We start from the raw sequence: 25,339 nt of genomic DNA on the forward strand, positions 1-25,339 counted from the left end.
GGACGGCCAGGGCCACCGGGAGATGAGCGGGGCCACTGGCAGAACACCCCCGCGCCCTGGGGCTGCTGGAGAATGGCAGCGGGGCCGGAACCTGCCACTGCGCCTGCGCCGCCGGGAGGCCGCGGGCCCCTCCCACGGGATGGCACAGGGAGGGGCTTGCGCGATGAGTGAAAGTGGGGACATGGCTGGGGAAGCCGCCACCTCACTGGAGGGGCGTCACCTCTGGACTGCGTCAGAACCAGCAAGCCATTTCAAAAGGGCCCACCGGCAGAGAGAGAGGGGGCAATCTCCTTCACGGGAGGTAGGGGAGAACCGGGGCCAAGGATGGACTGGGTGCATGCCCAAGACCGGCAGGCGGCCCATCCCCATCCCAAGGGCCCCCGGGATGGCCCCCTTGGATGGCGGACGGCCAGCCCAGGGCTTGAGGACAAGCAGGACAACCCTCACCATCCACAGAGGGAGAGACCTGGCTGGGACAAGATCTGAGGGAACAGACTGGCCGATGAAACATCCACGGCGCACCCCAGGACCCGAACGGCAGACTTCTGGTAAGCACAGGGTGCCGGCAGGTGGGCTCCGAGGGCCAGAGGAAGGCAGGAAGCAGCCCGGGGTGGGGTCCTTGTGACGCCTGTGGGCAGACGTGTTACGGGAGTGACACCCCCGTCTGCCAGCCTGGGGTGGGGTCCTTGTGGCACCCATGGGCAGACGTGTTATGGGAGTGACACCCCTCCCGTCTGCCGTGCAGGGGCGATGGCGAGCCCCTGCACTTAGGGCTCCAGGCTGGGACCCAGAGAGAGGGCAGGCCCGGGTCCCCTTCCCAATACCCCACAACTCCCTCCATCTTGGAACGCACGCAAATGTGCGGTTTCATCGGCCGGATGTGAGGGTTGGCCAGGCCAGCGCCTCTGAGGGGCCAAACTCAGGGCGCACGCCCCCCCGCTAAGCCGGGGTATAGATGTCGGATCCGCTGAACCCCTCTGCTCTGCAGAGAGGGGATGATCGCACCCAGCCTAAGGGACGTGGGTCTGGGAATCCCGGTTGGGGACCTGATCATCGGACGAAGGGGTTCGCTGAGCCCCCCTGCCTGACCGGTAGGGAGTGATCGCACCCCACCACTCATCCACACCATCCAAAGAGTATTACAATTCACTGAGTCAAAGGCTTTAGTTAGATCAATAAAAACCATGTAACAGTGGTCACCTTTCCTCCCCACACTTTTGTTGCAGCTGCCGTGCAATGAAGATCATATCTGCAGTCCCGAGACATGGTCAGAAGCTACTCTGTGACTCTAGTAAAATTTCTTCTGAGGGGGCAGAAGACAGGTTGCAAGTACCCATGCTAGAACTTTGCCTGCTACAGCAAGGAGAGATGATTTCCATAATCCACTTTATCCTCTTTTTTAAAGAGGGTAACAATCAAGGTGTCCTTCATTTCACTAGGTAACTCTCCTTCATCCAGATTTTAAGGATAAGCAGGATAAGCTGCCAAATTAACTCTGGTCCACATCTTTAAAGTTTTCAACAGGGAACCCATCTGGACCTGCCACCTTGTTGTTCTTCATCTGCCTGATGGCTTTGTATACCTCATGCAAATTGGGAGGGTCTCTGAGCTTATCCCTAGAAGGTCATTGGGGGATTTGCCCAAGAACTTCATCAGCAACCATGGAGGTATGATTAAGAAGATCTTCAAAATGTTCTTTCCAGCAAAAATTAATAGCTTAGTTGTCCTTCAAAAGTGTGGTTCCATCCTTAGTGTGAAGGGGATACATACCATGACAAGGTGGCCCATAAACAGCTTTAATTGCACTAAAAGAAATCATGTGTATTATGGGTGTCCACAAAATGTTGGAATTCTTGCGCATTCTTGGTCCATCATTTGTTCTTGAGTTCTCTGGGTTTACGTTGGACTTCCACCCTCAGCTTAGCATGGGCTTTTCTCTTTGTCTTGCTATTTATATCTTTCTGCCAAGCACAAAATGCCATTCTCTTCTCATTGAGGAGCTGCTCGATTTCAACATCATTCTCAAACCAGTCCTGATGTTTTCTGGTTTGGTAGCCTGTGGTTTCCTTACAGGCACTTATGATTACTGCTTTCAGCTGGTTCCAGTGTTTTTCAGTTTCTTCCAGAAACTTTGATGGAAACATTTCTTCTAAGACTGCTTGGAAGTGGTCACACTCAGATCTTGAACCTTCAGCATGTGCCTGATCTGTTTCTTTCACAATCTCCATTTGGGGGCAATCTTAATTTTCATTGTGGATTGAATGAAGCAATGATCAGTCCAGCAGCCAGCAGCCCTTGTCATTGCTCTTGTGGAAAGTATGTCACTATGATCTCGAGCACAAACGATGACCTAGTTGAGAAGACGCCAGTGTTTTGAACGTGGGTGTGTCCAAGATGTTTTGAACTTGTCTTTTTGTTGAAAGAGGGTGTTCATGATAAGTTCATGTGAAGCACACTTGGTCAGGAGCAGGATGCCATTTGAGTTGCTTTTGCCAACTCCTTCTTTCCTAATTGTTCCTTTCCACAGGTCTGAGTCTTGTCCAACAAGTGCACTGAAATCCCCCAGAAGAATGATTTTATCTTCTTGATAAGGAGTCTCTGATAAAACAGTTTCCAGCTGAGAGTAGAAGTCTTCCTTAACATCCTCATCAGCGTTCATTGTTGGCACATAGTTGCTCACAATAGTTACCTGTTGGGTTTTGGTGAGCTTCAATTGGAGTATCATAAGCTGCTCATTGATGCCTACTGGCACCTCAGAGAGGCATTTTATGAGCTTGTTCTTCATAGCAAATTCTACTCCATACAATTGAGGTTCATCCAAAGATTTTCCCTTTCAGAAGTAGGTGTATCTTACTTTCTCCTCCCTCACCTGTCCTTCATCAGCTGTTTCGGACGAAGCAGCAATATCGATGTTAAACTGATTCAATTCATGAGCAATGATAGCTGTATGTCGCTCTGGTCAGTCACTGTTTGAGTTGTCCATCAGGGTACATGATAATTTCCAGATTCCAAAGTTGAAAAGTTTCTTACATTTTTTACCACTGGGGTGGTGATCCTGTTGGAAGCAGCTATCCAGCCAAGAGGAAAAGAGACAAAACTATTTTAGGGCACTTTTTCTAGCCTCCTCCTCACAAAGGATGAGCAGAGTGGGTCCTAAAGAGGACTGAATCACATACCCACTGCCTGTGTGTTGGTCTATGACTAGGAACTTCGGATCTTACTGTCCTACTCCCATCACTACTTGCTGATCACCACCAGACTTTGACTCTGTACAGTTGTTGTTTTCCCCAAAACTGGAAGATGCCTTCATGGGATTTCTTTTAGAGTCGGGAGACTGGTACACAATAGTCACCACATTGTCCTTAACAGACAGAGGGGCTTGAAACCAATGGCATGGATACCACAACGATTGGAAATCCTCTATTTGCTGCAGCCTTCCTCCACCTTCACAGCAGTTGTAATACATCCCACTAATTGACAATGAAATTTAGGCACCTAAGTGCCTCAACCACTTTTGAAAATTAATTTTAAGATCCTCACTCAGCTAGGCATTGCAATGCTGAGTACAGCATCAAACCTATATACTTTTAAAAATCGAATCCTCAGATCTATTTGTTAACCATGCACTTTCTCACCAGGGGGGGTATATACATTTCACACAGCTTTCCTTAAAAAAATGACTCAGTCCCAGAGGGCTCCTCTCTTTTTTACTATTTAACTCTCTCTATGATACCAGTTAATTGTTTCTTGAATGACCCCAAATTTTTTACTTCCACTCTCTTATCATGCCTCCAAGGCCATTCCTCACATTTCTGAGTGTGGTGACATCTGTGTTGAATTTTATTATAGAAGTATTTTCCCTTTGTGTCCTCCTTGACCTGTCACATTCCACATAATGGTACGTATACAGCGCTCAGTAAAAATAGCATCTACCATACCATCACTGTAAACTACACTAAATATCATTTGAACTGTCCTCACTAGGACAAATACTGGAACACTCAAAGTACTTTGTTAAGAAGTACATTAGAATGAGGTGGGAGATGTCGGGTGTGAAGGGTCAGAATAACTTATTTACAAGTTTGAAAATACTTTCTTCTATTTATTTTGTCCATTTGGCAGACACTAACTTGTGGGGAAAGGAGTATTTTCAGTAATTGCTCCTGCAGGCTTTTCTGGATATCTTTTGGACTCCACTCAGTTGATAAAAGATGCCACCTCACTTTTTAACCAAAACATTTGGTTTAATGAGGCTTGGTTGTATTCCCTGGCAGACCTGCATTAAGGCATAGACATTTAAGATTAGTGTCTAGCACCCCAGATCCTGGAGTAATGTGACTACATCAGACTCGGCTTTCATTTTTTAATAACATGTAGTCTTCAGAGTTACTAAGGGCAGCTTGAAAATGTATCTCCAGGGTAACCAATACACTGATGTCTGCCTCACTCTGGGTACGTCTACACTACAGCGCTAATTCGAACTAACTAACGCATCTAGAACTAAAAACTAGTTCCAATTAGCGTTTTGCTAATTCGAACTAGCGCGTCCACACTGATTGGACGCAGGGGGGCATTTAAGGGCGGCTGAAACCGGTTCTGGCAGGGCATCAGGTCAGTAGTTGCTTTGTGTGGCTGCTGTCTGAGGCTATCTGAGGCTCGTGCTTAAAGGGACCCCCCCGGACAGCCGGTTCTCAGCTTTTCCTGCTTCCTTGCCAACCTCGCCGAGGGACAGCAAAGCGTTGGTCTCTGTGCCCGTCTGTGTCGGTGCTTCCCTTCGGGGACGCCACCGCAGGTGGCAACATGGAGCCAGAGCTCGCCCAGCACCTTCTGGTACACTTTCTGGACTTGCTGCTGCAAGCCTGCCACCAATAGCTCGAGGCTGCCTGGCACCTCCTGGTGCACGTCAGCCCCCTGCTTCTCCGCCTGGCCGCCCTGGGGGCCGTAGAGGAGCCGCGGCGGCGCCCCGGCACTGGCGTGCCCTGCCACGTCTGGCGTCTGGACACCAGCACCGACTGGTGGGACCGCATCGTCCTGGAGCGCTGGGAGGACCGACAGTGGACCCAGAACTTCAGGATGAGGAGGGACACCTTCCTGGAGCTCTGCGAGTGGCTCGCCCCTGCCCTGCGCAGAAGGGACACTCGCATGAGGCCCGCCATCCCCCTCCAGAAGCGGGTGGCCATCGCCCTCTGGAAGCTCTCCACGCTAGACAGCTACCGATCCGTCGGGAACCAGTTCGGCGTGGGGAGATCCACCGTCGGAGCAGTGCTCATGCAGGTACGGCACTCGCCGGCCACTGCGCCGGAGGGGGAGGGAGGCTGCGAGGAGGGGATGAGCCGCCCCAGGGACAAAGGGGGGGGTGGGAGGAGGCGAAAGCGCCCCGCACCGGAGGAGTCGGTCTGTCCCGGCCGTACTACACGCCGCCAGGGGGGTTGCTTCCGGGAGTGGGGCGCGGGGCACTGCCAGGGCACGAACGCTGTGTCTCTCTCCGCAGGTGGTCAAGGCCATCAACTGGGTGCTGCTCCGCAGGGTGGTCCGCCTTGCCGACCCGGACGCCGTCATCCGGGGATTTGGCGTCCTCGGCTTCCCCAACTGCGGGGGGGCCATCGACGGGACGCACATCCCCATCCGTGCCCCGGAACACCAGGCGTCCCGTTACGTGAACCGCAAGGGGTACTTCTCCGTGATCCTGCAGGCCGTGTGTGACCACCGGGGACAGTTCACGGACATTAATGTGGGCTGGTCCGGCAAAGCACATGACGCCCGGGTGTACCGCAACTCCTCCGTGTGCCAGCGGCTGCAAGACGGGACCTTCTTCCCCGACCGCCACATCAGGGTCGGGGACGTGGACAGGCCCGTCTGCCTGGTGGGGGATGCCGCCTACCCAATGCAGCCATGGCTGATGAAACCCTACACGGGGCACCTCAATCCCTCCCGCCAGGCCTTCAATGCCAGGCTGACCAGGGCCCGCATCATGGTGGAGGGGGCCTTCGGGCGACTGAAAGCCCGCTTTCAATGCCTCCTCACCCGTCTGGACCTGGCAGAGCACAACATCCCTCCCGTGGTGGCAGCATGTTGTGTGCTCCACAATTTATGTGAGAGAAAGGGGGAGGCTTTCTTGCCAGCCTGGATGGCTGAGGCTGACCGCATGGCTGGCCACTACGGTCAGCCCCGCACCGCCGCCGTCCGGGAAGCCCAGCGGGGGGCCGTCCGGATCCGGGAAGCCCTGCGGGAGAGCTTCCTGGTGGAGGAGGAGGACTGACCTCTTCCTTGCATGCCCCACTGGGGCATTCTTCCACCCAACCCCCCTTCCCCTTTCCCCTCCCTACCTACTGTCAAATAAAGACACCTGTTTTTCAAACAAAAACATCTTTTTATTTTACATAACTGGGGTGGGGGGAGGGAGGAAGAAGGGTGGGAGAGGGGAGGGAGAAACCTGGGACGAGGGAGCAGGAAGGGGAGGGAAGGGAGGAAGGGAAAGGAAAGCTCAGGGGTGGGGGTCCGGCTGCCTCTCCCGTCTCGCAACACTGCGGGTCCGGGGGCGTTGGTGGGGAATGGTTGTGGAGGGTGGGGCAGGAGGGACGGGGGGTGTGGAGGAAGCAGGAGCGGGAGCAGGAGGGGGAGCTGGGGGAGCAGGGGGAGGAGAAGGAGCAGGGGGAGCAGCGGGAGCAGGAGGGGGAGCAGGGGGAGCAGGAGCAGGAACAGGAGGAATTGGGAAGCAGTCCAGCAGGCTCTGGAGGTGGCCTCGCAGGGCACGGCCCTGCTCCTCCAGGGCCTCCAAACTCCTCCGGCGCAGCCTCAGGTCCTCCTGGACCCAGTGGTCCTGGATACGGATCTGTTGCTCCAGGAACCGGAGGTGCCACCTCTGGTAGTCCTCTTGGTTCCTGGCTCTCCTGCTGGCCCGGGCGCGGGCGGCTGCTGCAGGCGGGGTGGTGCGCCCTGCAGTCCCAGGTGCTGCGGCTGTGGTGAAACAAGAACAGCGGTCAATTACCCCAGGGGCCCAGGTGTGTGAAACCCAGCTCCCCTTTGCAAGGCCAGGGCCCCTGCAGGATCCCCAGCTGCTGCTCTGTGGTGGGCAAGGCCCAGGCGCACGGTCCCGGGGCTCCCTCTCGCCCCAGCCCCCCGTACACTTAAGGGGAACATGATAGTACTTACATGTGGACGCCTCCCTGGCCTTGGACGACACAGGCGAGCGGCTCTGTGGGGTGCCTCGGGGGTCCCGGGTCCTGGGCAGGCTGCCGGCAGGCTCCTGGCTCTCGGAGCCCTCCTCCTCCTCCTCCTCCTCCTCCTGAGTCTCTCCACGAGGTGTACCGGTAGTTCGGAATAGGAATCCTAGTTCGAACTACCTAGTTCGAGCCCCGTGTAGCCGCGCTGCACGGGGTTCAAACCAGCGGGGTTTTAAAAATGGCGGCTCCCCGCTTATGCAAATGAAGCCCGGGAAATTCAAATCCCGGGCTTCATTTGCAAGTGCGGTATGCCTACATTACCCTCCTAGTTCGAACTAGGAGGGTAGTGTAGACATACCCTTGCAGCGGTCCCTCTGCCCCGGGGTCTATCACATCCCGGGGGGCAGGGATGGCATGAGCCCCCAGGAGGCGGTCCAGGGTGTGAAAGTGGGGACACGCCTCCAGGTCGGCCCCTGGCAGGCAGGCCCGGGAGTAGGACTGCCGCAGGTCCTTGATTTTGCAGCGCACCTGCTCCCGGCTGCGCTGGTGGCCCCTGGCGGCCAGCCTGTCAGCCATGCAGCCGTAGACAGCCGCATTCCTGTGGCTAGTGCGGAGATCGTGGACATTGGAGGCTTCCCCCCAAACCTCAATGAGGTCCACGATCTCCGCACTAGACCACGCGGGAAGGGACGAGGTCCACGATGTCCGCACTAGCCCAGGAAGGTGCCCGCCTCTTGCGGTCCAGGGCAAGCTCCCGGGAGCCGCCAGCCTGGTCCCGGCAAGAGGGGGTGGGCTGGGGGGCATCGGGTGGGTGGCTCTGTGCCATGCCAGGTGCAGGGTCTGCTAGCTGGGTGCTGGCAGGCTTGCACCTGGCACGGGCACCGTAGCCAGCCCGTGCCCCTTTAAGGGGTCCGGGGCCGGGAGGGGGGCATAGAGTTTCCCTGGTGTTGGCCAGAGTGGCCACCAGGGAAACCTGGGGAGGGCTAGCCTCCCACTAGTTCGAACTAAAGGGCTACACAGCCCTTAGTTCGAACTAGCTAGTTCGAACTAGGCGTTAGTCCTCGTAAAATGAGGTTTACCTAGTTCGAACTAAGCGCTCCGCTAGTTCGATTCAAATTCGAACTAGCGGAGCGCTAGTGTAGCACCTATTAAAGTTAGTTCGAACTAACGTCCGTTAGTTCGAACTAACTTTGTAGTGTAGACATACCCTCTGACAAGACCGTACAAGCAAAGGGCTCTGTGTTGCAGAAGGGCAAGAATACAAAGGACCCTCAAACCCAAGTAGATATATCTAAACTGCTGGGGTAAATACTTCAAGAAACCCCTGTTGCCAGGGGTGGCAGGTTTGTATAATTTTTGGTGGTGCCCAAAATGGGTTTAGTCCTCCCCGCAACCACCCCGCCTGCCCACTCACCCTGTAAGCCAATATATATTTGATTAAATAATGTAAAAATGCATCCTTTTTTCCTGGGTTATCCACACAAACACCATAGTAGCATAAGCATGGAACGAACCCATTGTGGATTCCATTGTGCATCAAATAATATTATATTTTGTTGTACCTGTTGTGATGAAGTGAGAATGTTCTTAATGTTTTCTCTGATGGACACATGACCAGAAGTAAAGTCCCCTCTCTAAGGACTTTTCTCACCATCCTCCTACCAATAGGGATTAGTCTGGCTCCCACCAAACCCCCCTCATGCAACTATCCTGCAATTGCATTACCCCAAGGTATGTGACATTAATTCGGGGGTGGAGAGGCTGGGGAAGTGTTCCCTCTTAGAGTTTCCTCCCCTGAGCAGAATGAATTTTGTGTTATGCACCAGTACTGAGTTCATGTGGTTTGTTTGGATGTGCCACTGTGGCACCCAAGTTATTAATAAATATCTTATAAATCTCTACCCTTTCCCTCTGCTGCCATGTCTCCTCCCCTTGCTCCATCAGCTCCCCTGGTGCCTGCTGCCCTCCAACCCCTCACCCTCCTCTGCTGTCCTGACTCAGACTCCTGCCCTTCTCACTGCCCTCAGCCTTCCTGAGACCTGCCCCCCTCCACCAGCCCTTCTCTCCCCACTGTGCCCACTCCTCCAGTAGCCCCACTCTAATCATATGAGCTACCCCTCCTCATCCCCTCTCCTAATACCTTCCTCTGCACACCTGCCCTGCTTCTCTCCTCTGGTGCTGGTCCCTCCCCTGCAGGTGTCTGCCCTTCTGCTTCACCCCCAGAATCCCCTGGCACCTGCACCCTCCTGGTACCTCCCCCTTTCCTCACTGCCCCTTCTCCTCTTTTTCCCTGATGCACACCCCTTCTTTCAAGCCTTCTCCCAGCACTGCCCTCTCCTCCTCTAACTTCCAATGCCCTTATCCTCTCCTCTCCCAGCATCACCCTATCCCCCCACCCACTGACACTTCCCCTCCTGCCTTTTTTCTCAGTCTCCACTTTGCCCCCTGGCATTTGTCTCTCCTCCACCCTGTCCCTTGGTACCTTCCCCTTTCTTCTCCTGACCTGCCCCCCACCCCTCAGCAAAAGCCCCTTCCTCTCCCACCCCTTCCCCTATTTTTCCCCTCCTCACCCCACCTTAGCCCTCCCCTCCCCACCCCATGTTCTTCCTTCCGGTTTGCAGCGCTGGAGTCTGATCGAGCCTCAGCTGCTTCTGGGGCTCCAGACCACTTGCCGGGCCTGGAGCTTGGTCGTGCAGTGCAACTCTGGGCCGCGCGGTTTTAAAGACCCAGGCTGTTACGTCACACCATGCCCGGGTGTCTCCCCTCCCAGCTGTTGCGCAGCGTTTCAGCACACCACGCATACATAGCTTTCATTCCGGCAGAGACGCTCCAGGGCCAGCGGAGATGCTCTAGGGCCAGCGGAAAGGATGCATGGAGGCCGTCAAGTGGAGGCCGGGGCCCGCTCCAGGCAGGGCCGGGGGAGAGACCCAGCTCCAAACATTTGTGGAGCAGGGCCTCTGGCTCTGAATATTGCTGAAGCATGGGCACCACGAGCTCATATAACTCACCACCTATGGTTGTTGCTGCCACCATCTCTTTAGGAAAAAGTGTGAACCTCTGCTGCCCTCCCCGCCCAGTGTATGTGAAGGGGGAGGGCAAGTACAGCTCCGAAGGCAGCAGGGAAGTGAAGGTGGCAATCCCATGACTCCCCCTACAACAGGTTTGTGACCCTTCATTTCCTTGTGGGTCAGGATCCTATGGTTACAACACCATAAAATGTCAGTCTTGAACAATTTTAAAATTTACCAATTTACAAATCTTACAGCTGTGGAATTGGCCATAATGGGCCATGAATTTGATAGGGCCCTGGTTGTGAAGAAACAGATCCCTAATGGTTATTCATTACTGTGTTCAAGGGTTGGGGGGACTCAAAGAACAGACTTATGATTTGGGGGTGAAATCTTGGCTCCATTAAAGTCAAGGGAAAAACTCCCCTTGATTTCACTGAAAGCAGGATTTCATACCTAGCTGTCAGAAGTGAGAGCCCTTGAATAAAAGCACGAGAGGTGGTAAGCTGGGAAGCACATAAGGTTGAGAAGACCCAGAGCACAGACTTTGGAATATGCTGGGATAGCTCCCAGCAGTCAGGTCTGTCCCCTAGTATGTTCTGCAGTGTTACTGTAGCGATATTCATACCATTTAAATCCAAAATGACAAAAAAAATCCAGCTCTTAAACTTTGGAGGGGAACTTGCCCTGAAGATTGACCATTAATGCTGTTGGAAGCGTATGGTAAGAATTTTAACTGAAACCAAGCTTAGTTTGTAAAGTTTGAATAGTAGGAAGCATTTTATTCTTGTAACCATTTCTGACTTTAATGCCTTAATACTTGTACTCAATTAAAACCTATTTTTGTAGTTAAATAAAGCTCCTCTCCCTCCTTTTTTTGGTTATTTAATCAAAATTAATCCAGTATTGTAAAGGGTGTGAGTGACAAGATGACAAGTGGTTGTATATTATTCCTTTACAGTAAAGGGCTGGACAGTGCAATACAGAATACACATTTCTGGAGGGCAAATCTGGATCTGGTGAGTATTGGATTTACCCTGCATGGGTGACAGAGGCTGGGTGAATCCAGATGTGACTGGAACATGTTGGCAGGCTAGTGTTGCCAGGCATCCAGTTTTCAGTTGGAATACACAGTCAAAAAGGAACCCTGGCAGTTCTGGTCAGCACCACTGGCAGTGCTGTTAAGTCTTGTTGGAGGAGCAGGTCGAAGGCAGGCTCCCTGTCTCCTCTGGCTCTGTACAGCTTCTGGAAGTGATCAGCATTTCTCATTGGCTCCTAGGCAGAGGGGCAAGCAGAGAAGCTCCATGCATTGCTCATTCCCAGCATTGCTCCACAGTTCCCATTGGTGAGAGCTACCTGCTTGTACCTACACCTAGGAGCTAGACATGGCAGCTACTTCTGGGAGCAGTGCAGGGCCAGGGCAGGCAGGGAACCTGCCTTAGTCCCATTGCATCACCAACTGGGAGCTACATGAGGTAAGCACTGCCCAGCCAGAGCCTGCACTCAGGTATGGCCTTAGGGAAAGGTGAGCAAGGTGGTTACCTTGGCCCACACAACTTCAGGGCTCCATGCTGCCCAGAGCCACCTGCCTGGTCGCTCACTCACTGCCTTGGCTGTACAGCTGCATGGTGCAGTATGCTTGCCTGCACTCCAACCCCTCTGCCCCAATGATCTACAACCTGTCCTAGAAAATGATCCCTCACTCTCACAGTCCTTGCCTAAAGGCAGTCCCTCAACCTGAAGCAAATATTCACTAGCAACTACACATTACACTATAGAAATACTAACCCAGAAACCAATGCCTGCAAAAGTCCCCATTGCTAACTCTGCCTGCGTGTCTACTCAAGCAACTCCATCATAGGAGCTAACCACACCAGCCCTAAGGGCTTGTTCACCTGCATATCTGCTAATGTGATATATGCCATTAAGTGCCAGCAAGGCCCCTCTGCCATCTACATTGGCCAAACTAGACAGTCTCCACACAAAAGAATAAAATGGACACACATCAGACTTCAAGAAAGGTATCATACAAAAACCAGTAGGAGAGCACTTCAATCTCCCTGAGAGAGAGAGATTTAAAAGTGACCATCCTTCAACAAAAAAAACTTCAAAAACAGACTTGAAAGAGAAACTGCAGAGCTGCAATTCATTTGCAAACTGCAAATTCAACACTGTTAATCTGGATTTGAACAGGCACTGGCAATAGCTGGCTCACCGCAAAAGCGATTTTCCCTTCTTGGTATTCACATCTCCTCACCAACTGCTGGGAGGTGGGGTCACATCTATCCTGACTAAATTGGCTGAAAAAACAAGAGATGGTCTGGTAGCACTTTATAGACTAACAAAACATGTAGTTGGTATGATGAGCTTTCCTGGGCACAGCCCACTTCTTCAGATGACAGGAGTTTTGAGTTTAGGATGTGCAGACCCAAAATAAATAGGGGAGAAGAGGGGGGAAGGAAAAAAAAGGAAGGGAGTGGGAAACAAGGAGCAGAGCGTCTGAAAATATCAAAGGGAAAAACAAGTAGGCAGAACTGGTAATCTATAAGCACCAGACAAACTATCCAATCTTCAGGTGCTTATAGATTACCAAAATTGATTGAATTGATACAAAATTGATTGAAAGGAGATTTAGAGATGGCAGTCTACAGCAACGGGAGAAGACATCTTACATCCTAATTTTATTGAAAGTTCTCTGCTGGCCCTTGTATGTTAATTCATTACTAGTTGAGTACATTTAGCGTAATTGTATACTCCTGTCAGTCATCACAAATGTCTCCACTTATCCAGACATAAGATCAGTACAGAAAACGGCTTTACCTGCTTCCTAATGTGGTGTCATTTTCCAGTTGTCGGATAAGAAGCTTGGCTATGGCAGTGAAACTGTTACTCATACGGTAGATATCTCTGCTCTGGTTGCCCAGGATATTTGAGAAGGTGTCGGTGATGTTTTTAATCTCCAGCAGAAGAATATGGTGAAATGAGTGCTCCATGTTGGCCAGCTGATTTACCAAATAGATCAGACACATCCTGGCTTGCTCCTATCCAGTAAGGGAGAGAAATCCATTTGAAAACGAATGCCTTTAATATTGGTTTAAAACTAAATCAGTTGTGTGTATTGTTACTGAGAAAAGCACAAAGACAACATGAAGTGGTTGTTTGCTGGATTACTGAGAAAAGGACAATTGCATCAACTGGTGACATTTTTATGCACAATTCATTTTATTCTATAGGCCTTACTCAATACACCTGACCTACAAAGAGACTTGGAGGACAATTGCCTGAAGGCAATGCTTTAGAGTGCCAGCTTGGCTTAGTGGATCTGACACTGGAATTGGAATCAGGAGTCTTGGGTTCTTCTGCTGACTCTGTCACTGGTCTGCTGGATGACGTTGGGAAGGTGTGTTTACCTTTCTGTCCTATGTTTCCTCTCCTACCTGTTGTATATTCCACTGTAACATCTTCAGGGCAGACATTTTTTTGTTATGATGGGCCTGGTTCTCATTTACACTAAAGCCCCTCTGACAGCATGAAGGACTGATACCCACGTTAAGGTTCCTTTCCACTACCAAAATGATGTAAAGGGCTTTAGAGAATCAGGACCAAAATAGACATTTATACAGGAAATCTTCCCCTGAATAACTGTAAGGATATACACAATTTAGTCAAACAAACAAACAAATAAAAAATCCCCTACCTGCAGTTAAACAGCTGGTAGTTCATTTGCACAACTATAGAACAACACTTAAAACAATTATACAAAGTACAGCCAGCTGCTTAACAGCATACAGAGCATTTTCACTTTAATTGTTCATTTCCTTACAGCTTTGCTGTATTAATATTTTTTTTAAAAAGGATTATGAATGTGTCTTCCATCTGATTTTACTGGGCTTAGAGCTATCAAGGCTATTACATTTGTACTCTTTAGCAATGTCTCTAAACTAACCAGTCACCCTGTATGTGCACCCATAACAAGCAGTGATCTCACACTTTATTCTGTCAATCACTGCTTCCATTTTGCACCTGCACTTGCTTCCACTGAGCCAGTGAGAGTTTGGACATCCAGTTCAGTGGGAACAGTACTATCCAGATCCAATACAACAGACACAGCTGATGTAAATGATTGTAGATCAGTTGAAATCACTCTACTCAGTACACACTTTATACATTGTTATAAAACCAGGAAGACATTTTTCTTTCAGAATCTGTACTAAAAACAAATAAAAACATTATAGCAGAATCCAAAACTTATTTCTCAGATTCCACAGATCTACCAGAAAAATACCTCGAGTACTCTGCAGTGTAATGGCATTCTCGTGTCTGTTCTTCTTGGCTATTTAAGAAGTGAAGAAAATAATTTCCAGGACAGTTGAGACATGACTATACAGCAAAACTATACAGTGGCATCAGCAAAACTATTGTCTAAATGTTACCAGCAAAATATTTATTAAAGAAAAACTAGTGGACTTATTTCAAATGGAGCAATATCTCATATACTGCACAGTGACTACACATAGGATGAGTTATTTTTTCTTTCCGAACACATATTTAAAGGTAACCATAGGTGAATCTATCTTTTGAAAGGCTATGATCTGACCCAGCGCCTTTTTCTCTTTTATATTTCTAAGAGGTCTTAACTTTTGGTATTCACTAATATATTTAGAAGACATCCCGCCCTTCAGAAGACATACAAGTGCTCAATTAATGGTGAACACACATTTTTTTGTTTCCTAAACATTTGCAGCAGACATAACTGTAATGGAAGTTTCCACCATTTCATGCTACTTTGATCCATTTGCAATGCTAAAATGCTGCTGTTTGTCCAGAGAGAGGTAGAACAATAAATTTGAGCTAGTAATATAATACATCATTATTATACAAAGCAAAATTACAGTGGAAAAAACTCAGCATGAAAGTAGCCATTATCTCTACCACAATTTAGATTCAAAAATCCTCATACAATGTATTTATATGTAAATAACCATTTTTATTTTAAACTTAATTGCTTTGAATATTTATGTGCAAACTCTTGCATTCTATGGTCTTACATTACCTGTTGTGGGAGAGGATTTAAAATAAAGAAACCAAGATTGGCAATATTTTAATAACATTTTCTGTGTGAAATAAAAAAGGATTACAAGACTAGAAAATAAATCCAGAGTAACTCCAGATTTACACTGGTGGCTGAAAACTGTATTGGCTCAAAATATTCAGCATTTGTAGAATACCTAAAAATGTCCAATTGACTGTCCAGCCCAAACTGGCGATGATTTACTTTTGAAAAATGGCCAATTAAGGGTCAAATTCTGACCTCAGATTCATACATGAAGCGCCCACTGAAGTCAGTGGAATCTGTGTGTGTGTGAGAAAAGAGGGTAGATTTTAAACTAGGGGGATGTATTTTGGCTTTTCTAGCAAGGTCTCTTCAGGGGTTCCTCCTAAACTATCTCAGGGTATGTCTACACTACCCCGCTTGTTCGAACTAGCGGGGTAATGTAGGCATACCGCAATTGCAAATGAAGCCCGGGATTTGAATTTCCCGGGCTTCATTTGCATAAGCGGGGCGCCACCATTTTTAAATCCCTGCTCGTTCAAACCCCGCTCGTTCGAACCTCATTCCACGAGGAGTAACGGTAGTTCGTGCCCCGTGTAGCCGCGCTGCACGGGGTTCAAACGAGCGGGGATTTAAAAATGGCGGCGCCCCGCTTATGCAAATGAAGCCCGGGAAATTCAAATCCCGGGCTTCATTTGCAAGTGCGGTATGCCTACATTACCCCGCTAGTTCGAACTAGCAGGGTAGTGTAGACATAACCTCAGTACAGAACACACTTTAGTACAGCACAAGATGATACTTCCAGAAGTTAGGCAGCATTACTTTCTATCTGCCTTTACAGTCTATATCCATCAAGGGCCAAACTCTGAAATCCTTTCCCTCCCATTCACACAAATCTGCCAAAAGAGTAAATAAATAAAGACTTCAGGATTTGGATCAATACTAAAAATAACCTTAAGCAAGCTGACTTAAATTTTCAGTAAACTGTAAATAAATAGCGAAATGCAGGTACTTTCTTTGTGTAGTATTTAAGCTGTTGACCCCCTCTAAATTTAACTGGCCTATGCAAATGACATATCTGTAACAAAGTTTCACCTCAAGCTATTTGATATAAAAAAAGCTGAAAAATTACAAAAAAGACAATTAGAATGAGTCTCAGGACACAACATTTGCATCACCAAGATGAGCTGCAAGATAAGTAGGGGCCATCAGTGCATGTATGTGCATAATAGTCATTTTATTGCTTATACATCTCTGCTGCAAACCACCATCAAAATAAATTAGGTGATTTCCTTTGGGTGGTTGCTGTAATGCTTATGGCTAAACAGCTATGTTTGCACAAGATTATTCATTTTATTATTTTTCCTGGGTGCACTAATTATTCATTTTCTAAATACCTCACATCTGTTCAGTTTCTATGATGCCAGCTGTGCTTCCATTTCTTTTATCTTTAGTTGATTTGCTGCACTGTAGTAGATAATATCCAAAAGTTATAGGTGAGTGGAATTTTTGAAGGATTCAAAGAAATGATTTTTTTTCTTCTTCACAAAGTCTACCTACAGCTGAGATATAGGAAGCTTCAGGGGACCTACAAACACCAAAACAGCACCACCACATCCTCCTGCTCAATGTGTGTGTGTCAATGTGTGTGTGTTTGGGGGGGAGAGAGGAAGGGGAGGCCAGAGCAGGGAGGAAAACCTCTGATGAGAGTTAATGTGCCATTTTAACCCTGGGAAGAAAACTGGAGCAGGAGTTGAGGACCATGTTATTATGGGAGACCAAACAAGTTCCCCTATGAACAGCACACAATACCTTCCCTCAAGCTTTCAAAACCTACCTAATCCCCTAAAAGAGACCTTGTTCATATACAGACCCCAAACCTACCCTCCGTGGCAACATATTACACTGTCACTAAAATACCATGCTAGCCTTCTTTTTTCCTTTTAAAAAATCAGAGCTAAGTGTCACATCAGGTTGCACACACTACTAATATGCAGAACGATACAGCTGGGATGCTATAACCCAAAACAGAGCCCAGAACCCAAAACTGTCAGAAACAACATTAGTAACTGTATATTTTACCGCCCACTCCCAGAATTCAGGAATGCTCAAACGCACAGTAACAACATGAAATGAACCCTTTGGGCAAAGACCCAGGTTTATATTCTGTGCAGTACAGAACTTACAAGCAAGTCACCTTGGTACTCTCCTGAGTCTAGGCTATTCTCCTGGCCGCCAGACCCAGACATAATTTAGACAGACTTGAGGGCCCAAGTTAGAGTAACCTTCCAAGGCTGTGTCATATCTCAGTAGTGTTCTGTGCTGCATCCTCACCTCCTACACATTCCTCTGGCCTTCAACTGCACCTTGGACATGCTGCTCCCAAACCTGACCCACCTGTGATTGTAGGGAGCCTTTAAGGATGGCCTGTAGCTATTGTCCTTACTTCCTGCACCAAGGAATTCTTTGACCAGAAGCGGGATGTGTAGGATCTCTGTGGTCCCTCTTCCCAGAGAAAAGTAGCTCAAATAGAAATGAAAGATTGACTTTTAGCATAGATAATTTCAGGCCATAAAACTAAAGCTGGATGTTTCAGAAGGTTATAAGTATGTCTAAGACGGTGACAGATACTGGCAAATGGTTTAGGTGCCTTAATAATGTGCCATCTGGCCTGAATGCAATATGAAATACATCAGAGCCTCCTGAACCCATTCAGTAATGTGGTTCAGAGCCAGTAAGTAAAGCCAAGTTAGCATGGCACACAGCCAGGTCCAAAGCACATTCCTCTTCCTGTCTGTGCTGTTCCTAAACCCGTTGGTCATTTTGCTTAGGATAGACAGCTTCCATTATCTAGGACATTTTTTAAAAAGCAAAATAAAAGAAGGGGAAAAGAGTTGCTTGACCATGTTGGAAAGTTCACCTTTGACTGTTGCTTCTATAAATGTTGTTTGATATCTGATGAAAGGTCTGCTAGATGTCACTGGAACAGGACTTGGTACAAACAAGTCAAATTTATGTCATCCCTTCAAATACTCCATGTTCACAGCTACATAGCCAGACTGTAACTAAACACTCTGCTAAATCAGCATATTACAGCTAGTTAGAAAACAAGACATATGATACAGGAAATAACTCCAGTTACTAAACACAGAAGATAAATTAGGAGGAAATACACCACAGGTACATGGCCCAAGCTCAGACTGCAGAGAGTTTGGTAGCTACACAACTACATAGCATGTCAGATGAAATAAATAGGAAAAATACTCAGCAAATTGTTTCTTTGTAAGCAGATTTATTACTATTAATATTTCATTCTCTGTGTGAGATGCAAAAATCTATCTAGACCATTGCTCCCTTATGCTTGTAGTCATATAAAACAACTAATGTGTCCATGTACTGATTAAATGTTGTCACTTATGAAGAGGTCATTATGAACCATTGCAACAAAATGCAAAAAAAAAAAAAAGTGGTTAAAGCAATAACCTCTACTGAGATCTGCGACTCTCAAATTACTAAGTATCAAATGACTCAGTTCTAATTCCTGTTCCGCCACTATAAGGTAAAATTAATTAGAGATTACAAAGCTTTTATGTGATGAGAGCTGCTAATTGTTTTTAGAAATTAATAGCAGTTGTTGGAGAAGGTAAATTTTACTAGGTTCCCTAACTATGCTAAAACGTAGCAACAAGCTAATTTTGGCTCACGTATGCCCTGCTGGCCTAGGTCTTTGACATTAATGGCAGATAAACTTGCTAAGCTAAAACAGAGGTCTCATTTAATTTTCCAAGATTTATTTAATTAAATTTCATTTTAAATGGCCCGAGCTCTAGTAAACATGATTTCTTATTGTGCTTTTTCCCATAGCTACAAAAGCCAAAAGAAAGAATTTGCCCTATTGCAACAAATGAAATCAAATGAAAAACAGTCATTTGCTTGTATATTTCCCTCAGTCCTTAATTAAGCAAAGTGACATCCTTAAACTAGAAATGCTCATGGGGATGGCATATACACCACTTGCTGCCCCCTTTCCCCATCACAAGTGCATTCCAAAAACATTAACAACTGGAATAGTTATATTGTGCCCATGCTCTTGACACTTAAGCAAGGTGCAATTACTTGGAGCATAGATTTTTGGGGCCCCTGCAGACTCTCACTTTCCATAAAAGCAACTATCTAACCTAAGTTTACTGGAATGACAATTTCCCATCCATCAAAACAGTTAATGAAGAAGCATTTTCCCATAAACTTTACTACATTCCTCATGTGTTCTTATCACATCTGTTTATCTTCCGCAATGCCAGTGATGGACAGACCATAGCTTGATATAACTTGAGTTGGTCTGAAGTACACCAGAACAGGCAAAGTACAGCATAACAGAGTCTCTACTGGGTTGAGCCAGCTGAACTGTGCCTTCATCTTGATGCCAGATCATTTATCAGAGTTTGCAGTCTTTCCTTCTCATTCTGCCTATGGCTCCTTCCTCATCCGGCAGATTTATTATGCCTGTGTGCATCTGTCCGTCAGTGAGCTGCACAACAGTGGCACGGTGATGCCTCATAATACAAAAGAAATAGTTTGGGACAAAGGAAGATGGATGCTAGGAGAAAGAATATTTGCTCCAGAGATTCTTTGTAGCTCCGTATTACTATTTAGGACCTTCGATATAATCTGCAGCTAAGTAAATGTACATCATAACAATAATAAAAAATCTCATATTTCATGACATAACTAAAGTACCAGTGTGGGATCAGGAACTTTGCTTGTTTGTGTGTGTTTTGTTTGGGAGGTGGGGGAGAACATGGTTTCAGTGCTTTATGATATCTTTTTTTGCCTTTCTCGAGCACACTTACTATTTGCCTCCACTATTTGCTGGGTAGAGGACAAGATAAACCAAAAGCCAGAAGTTAGAAGCCTACGTACCTTTGTGGATCTGGGCCCAAGGTCTGATCCTTGAAGGCAAATCTTATGGTAAATTCCTAATGTAAGAATTTAGAGAGTACCTACATGTAGGACATTTTTATTCTGTCTACTGCTATCTAGTGGCTGAATAGTCTAGCTGCATCTTTTAAGTCAGTCACTGAATAACATACTGGGAGCAGCAGTTACATTAGGAAGGTGTATGTGTGTGTGTGTGTCTGTCTCTGTCTGTCTGTGCCTGCGTGCACACATTTGCATTTGGTGCTTGTGTGTGATACAATAGCAAAAGTTCTCCTTGTGAAGTCTGTTTCCATATGTTCCTTTTCCTAATTATATACCCCCATCTCATCCACATTAATTATGTTTCAACTCCTGAGACAGAACACTCTATATTGGAATTACACTAGTGTCTTTCCTTATATTTGACCTCAAGGAACCAATTCCATCACTAAAATTATTCAGAAATATGAATTTCTGTTAATATAACTGATATATTTTACTTTTTGACTCTATAACCCACTTTCAGACAAAATGAATGGGAGGAGCTACAGGACTGTGTCTACAGCCAACATGAATCACTGAAATAAACAATGATAATTTAGTTGAAGAAAGAAAACGAAATGTTAAATTACATTTTTTATAAAAATGAATGCTGTTGTCTCAAGAGCAAAATACCTTTCACTGATATTTTAACAGACAGTTTGAAAATAAACTTCAATACATGATTTTAAAACATTTAAATTGTTCCCTGATATTCCAAAGTTATACTGCTGCTGGGCTATACAGACAAAGTCAGTTCCTATAACCCTTGTTCAGACAAAGTCCCATTTCAAAGGGAGTCCTGCCTGATTGAGCACTGCATAGGATGTGAGAGGAGACTAGGATTTAGCACTCCCTGTACTAAACCAATGAGGTTATTGTAACATAGGTATCCCTACCATGTTTCTGAAAATATTTATGTTACACCAACAAGTGGAACCAAACCTGGGACACCTGGAGCTTAGTGCATGAGCCTCTACAGTTTGAGTTAAAAGCTAGGAAGCTTTCAGCTCACACTGTAGAGGAGACTCATTCTCTCTGTAGTGGTCTGAGTGCCACTATATGGGACACTAAACCCCACCCAGTAGCTGTGTGGGTTAGATTTACATTTGCTATATTCCATGTATGTTCTAACTATAAACAAGTTATCTCACAAATCTAAAAACCTGAATAATTTACTTATTGTTTGAATTCAGGACAGCATTAATTTTACTTTAAAGGCTATTGATTTGAAACTGAAGGAAAATATCTATTAATAACTGTGAGAGACATATAAAGCATATGCACAGGAATGAATATAAACCCTCACTAAAATTTATGACACATCATATTTCTACCTAATAGTCTCAGTGTCCTCAAACTACACTATGTCTTCTGACTAAAATGTGCTTTGCAGGTTTCCGGTGTTAATCTTAGCAAGGGTTGTATTTCTTAGTACTTGCAGATATTAACAAAGTAAGAAGAGCTTGTGCAGCATATGGGGTTGACAGTTACTTTACTATAAGTCTAAAGATGGACTATGACACAGATATTACAAAATGATTGAACATTATATAGTGCTCTCCTCAACAAAGTCCTGCATAGTTATTGATTTAGGATATTTAAAACACAATACAACAATAAGAGAAAAGAGCCCAAAGTGGCTTTGTGCATATAAGTGATGTTACCCTCTATTGGCTGAACCACCAAAAAGATACAGGATCTACTATTACTGTTAATTAGATGCCTGTCATTTTGCAGTGGAAGGACAGAGGTTCAGCCTCCATCCTCAAAGACAGTAAATATGAAAGAGGTTTACATACTGTAGTTGTGTCTGCAGTATATGGATTGGTTAAACTTGTAGAAATTCATTATTTGTTAATTGTGATTTCCATTAAAAATATGACATCAAGACTGTGTATCAGGGAGTTAAGTACTAAAATGGGCAGCCCTAACAGTGTAAATTATTAGCCCGATATACGAATTAATTATTCAGCCATGCATCTTCCAAAAGCATTGGGAGCCAAAATGTTCTGCCTTTCATTTAAACACTAGGGCTACGTCTACACTGGCCACAATTTCCGGAAAAGGGATGCAAATCAGGTAAGTCAGGATACGGAAATCAGCAGGGGATTTAAATATCCCCCGCGGATTTAAATAAACATGTCCGCCGCTTTTTTTCCGCCTTGGGGAAAAGCCGGAAAAAAAGCGTCTAGACTGGCCCGATCCTCCGGAATAAAGCCCTTTTCCGGAGGATCTCTTATTCCTACCTCTTATTCCATACCTTAGGGTATGTCTACACTACCCTCCTAGTTTGAACTAGGAGGGTAATGTAGGCATACTGCACTTGCAAATGAAGCCCGGGATTTGAATTTCCTGGGCTTCATTTGCATAAGCGGGGAGCCGCCATTTTTAAAACCCCGCTGGTTCGAACCCCGTGCAGCGCGGCTACATGGGGCTCGAACTAGGTAGTTCGAACTAGGATTCCTATTCCGTGGAACGAGGTGTACCGGTAGTTCGAACTAGCGGGGTAGTGTAGACATACCCTTATTTCTCATACAATGTGGGTTACAGGAGTCAGAGTAAGAAGTCCTCCAGTTTGACAGTATTTTGATACTATTTTGAAATAATTACCTGCTGTGAAGACGTGGACTAATAGCGCTAGTTTTTTTGAAATAGTGTTGCAGTGTAGACCTACCCTAAGACACCCCTATTGATCTTTATTGGCTTGCCTATCCACCCTAATGGGACACTTGTGACATACTGTCTTACATCTAGTTGGCACTAATATTGTATGTACAAATTCAGAGGCTTGGTTGCAAACCCAAAAGGCACTAAAGCCTCTCTTCTTTTACTTAGGGCCCAGCAAACAAAAAGATAAACACATTTTTTAAAAATGAGTTATTTACCTCATCAACATGACCAACAGCTCCATAGATCTTTGCGGTTTGTCCAATTAAGGTTGGAAATCTCTCGCCAATCTCTTTCAGCATTGGAAGAAAACTGGTCAAGGCTACAGGATCATAGCCTGATATTTCTATCAGTATATTTAGGATTATATCATTATGGTTAGGGTCTCTTAAGTGACCAATTAGAAAAGGAATACACTCTTTTAGCATCTATAAAATAAAAAGGAAAAATGAATCACTAATGTATTTGTAATGGATCCAAGACAAGTACTGCATGGTACTGCAGTGGTAAAAGAACAATTCAATTTTGATACTGAACTATGCCAATCCTTTTTTCGTAATCTTAAAGATTTTCCACTTGCGATCTTCGCATAGAGCTCTCACTGAGGTCAAGAGAAGTTCAAATCCACACAAGGAAGAAGTGCAGACTATTGCCTTAAATTCTATGTGCAAAAATGCAGCATTCCATAGTTAAGGAATGCTTAAGTGTTGAAAACTGAAACTTTTCCCCTTTGGTTTGTACTAGACTAATGTTATGTTTTAATGATTAAAATGATTTGTGAATGAATCTCCCCAGTGATACGGTAAATTAAGGATTAGTAGAAATGCTTGCTTTCCCCAGGAAAGATTGACTAAACCCTCAGGCTAATGACTGAAATAAGACCGGAATAAGGGACAAGAGCCTCATCTGATGCGAAACGATGTAACTCCATTGTCCTCAGTGTAGCTATAGCAATTTGTAGCAGCTGGGGATCTGGTCCTTAAAAATGCGAGTGAACCAGTAAGCAGTACACAGTATGGTCAGCTATAGCAGCATCAATACTCCAGTATGTGTGTGTTACTAAGTAACTACTAAATGTCCATTAATATATATCCAAGTGACTGTTGTCATAATTACGAAGTTTGTATGATCACATGATATTTTTGTAATATATGTATGGGATGAGAAATAAATGGTGAATGTGATGGTGACTGTTCCATGAATTCTGTAGAGTTATTGCTTATAAGGAAAAACCAATAACCTGGGAATATAATGAAGATATGTTGACAGTATAAATTATTAGTAATAATAAATCATACTTAGCACCTATGTAATGTAACAAAGCTTCAAAGCACTGTAAGAACATGCAGCAGTTTTAAAATGGCCATGGTCACCCATACAGACTTGCATGAATTTGGATTGGGTAATAAGACCATGATCCTAAGTTCAATGAATTTATGGGAGCCTTTCCTTCATTTTCAGTGAACACTGCATCAAGTTTTTAAAGCATGTTTGTATATTTCTTGGTTTAGGCATCCTCTTTTCACAGTGGTTCATGTAATTTTTACTGGGAAGTGCATGTCACACAAAGCAATGTAGCACATTGCAATGACAGTACGATTCATGTAAAGAAGGTGTTTTGACCCATAAGCAATGGTAAAAAGGGGCTCATCTGACAGAAGTATCGTGCTCTCAAAAAGAATTACATTTCTGCTGTAACTATATTTATTACGTGGTTTCCTTTGCTATTGTGGGGGGTGGTATTAAACAGCTGTTGATTTTTATGGAAATTTATTACATGTATTCTCTGTGACATAGCCCGGACTGTCCCCAGTTCTAGTGTCTGTGACTTATAAGTGTCATGCTTGTGTAAGCTCATGTATCATTTTAAAAACACCACATATATTTTTCTAGTTACACTCTTGCTCACTCATATTCTGGCAATATTCACTTTAACTTGACTTTAAACATTCAAAAAAGTCTTATTAGTACAGTCTTATCTTTAAAAAGTAAATGTAATGATGAGAAACAATACATAGCTGGCAAAGGAATAACTAAAAGTGGTAAGACATTTTAAGCTAAAATGAGCTGAGTCAGGGTGGATAGTCTCCCTTTTTTGATCCTTCATCCCTGGCCAGGCAACAGTGACAGCTTTAAATACCCCCAATAAATCTTATCTGACAGCCTTAGGCAGCCTGCACAGATTAGCTGAGTCTATTAAACTTCCATAGACTTTAATTATTGTATCTAAAGAACATTTCTGAAAATCTGTCTCTTTGAAGGTTTTTTGCAACATATAGGCTGTGTCTACATTGGCACCCCTTTCCGGAAAAGGGATGCTAATGAGACCAGTCGGAATTGCAAATGCCGTGGGGGATTTAAATATCCCCCACGGCATTTGCATGAACATGGCTGCCGCTTTTTTCCGGCTCTGGGTTTTGCCGGAGAAAAGCGCCAGTCTAGACGGGATCTTGCGGAAAATAAGCCCTTTTCCGCAAGATCCCTTATTC

At 45.8% G+C, this 25,339-nt stretch overlaps 1 protein-coding gene across 19 annotated transcripts in view; it reads right to left on the minus strand.

Moving 5' to 3' along the window:
* The window catches only part of VEPH1 (ventricular zone expressed PH domain containing 1), a 206,920-nt gene that overhangs the window by 106,676 nt on the left and 74,905 nt on the right, over positions 1–25,339 (minus strand). For 16 of the 19 annotated variants that reach the window (XR_012906258.1, XR_012906259.1, XR_012906257.1 and 13 more), the window contains 2 exons: positions 23,069–23,278; positions 12,992–13,212 (listed from right to left, as the gene is read on the minus strand). Coding sequence is in view for 14 of the 19 variants with exons in the window: in XM_025184859.2 (XP_025040644.2) it covers positions 12,992–13,212; positions 23,069–23,278 (431 nt within the window). In the remaining 5 variants the exon portion in view is untranslated. Of the gene's footprint in view, positions 1–8,377; positions 11,447–12,991; positions 13,213–17,621; positions 19,778–23,068; positions 23,279–25,339 lie in introns of those variants that run through there. The other 3 variants (XM_075937782.1, XR_012906261.1, XM_006123469.4) reach the window with 3 other exon arrangements.

This window comes from Pelodiscus sinensis, chromosome 10, assembly GCF_049634645.1.
Source record: "Pelodiscus sinensis isolate JC-2024 chromosome 10, ASM4963464v1, whole genome shotgun sequence".
NCBI lineage: Eukaryota > Metazoa > Chordata > Testudines > Trionychidae > Pelodiscus > Pelodiscus sinensis.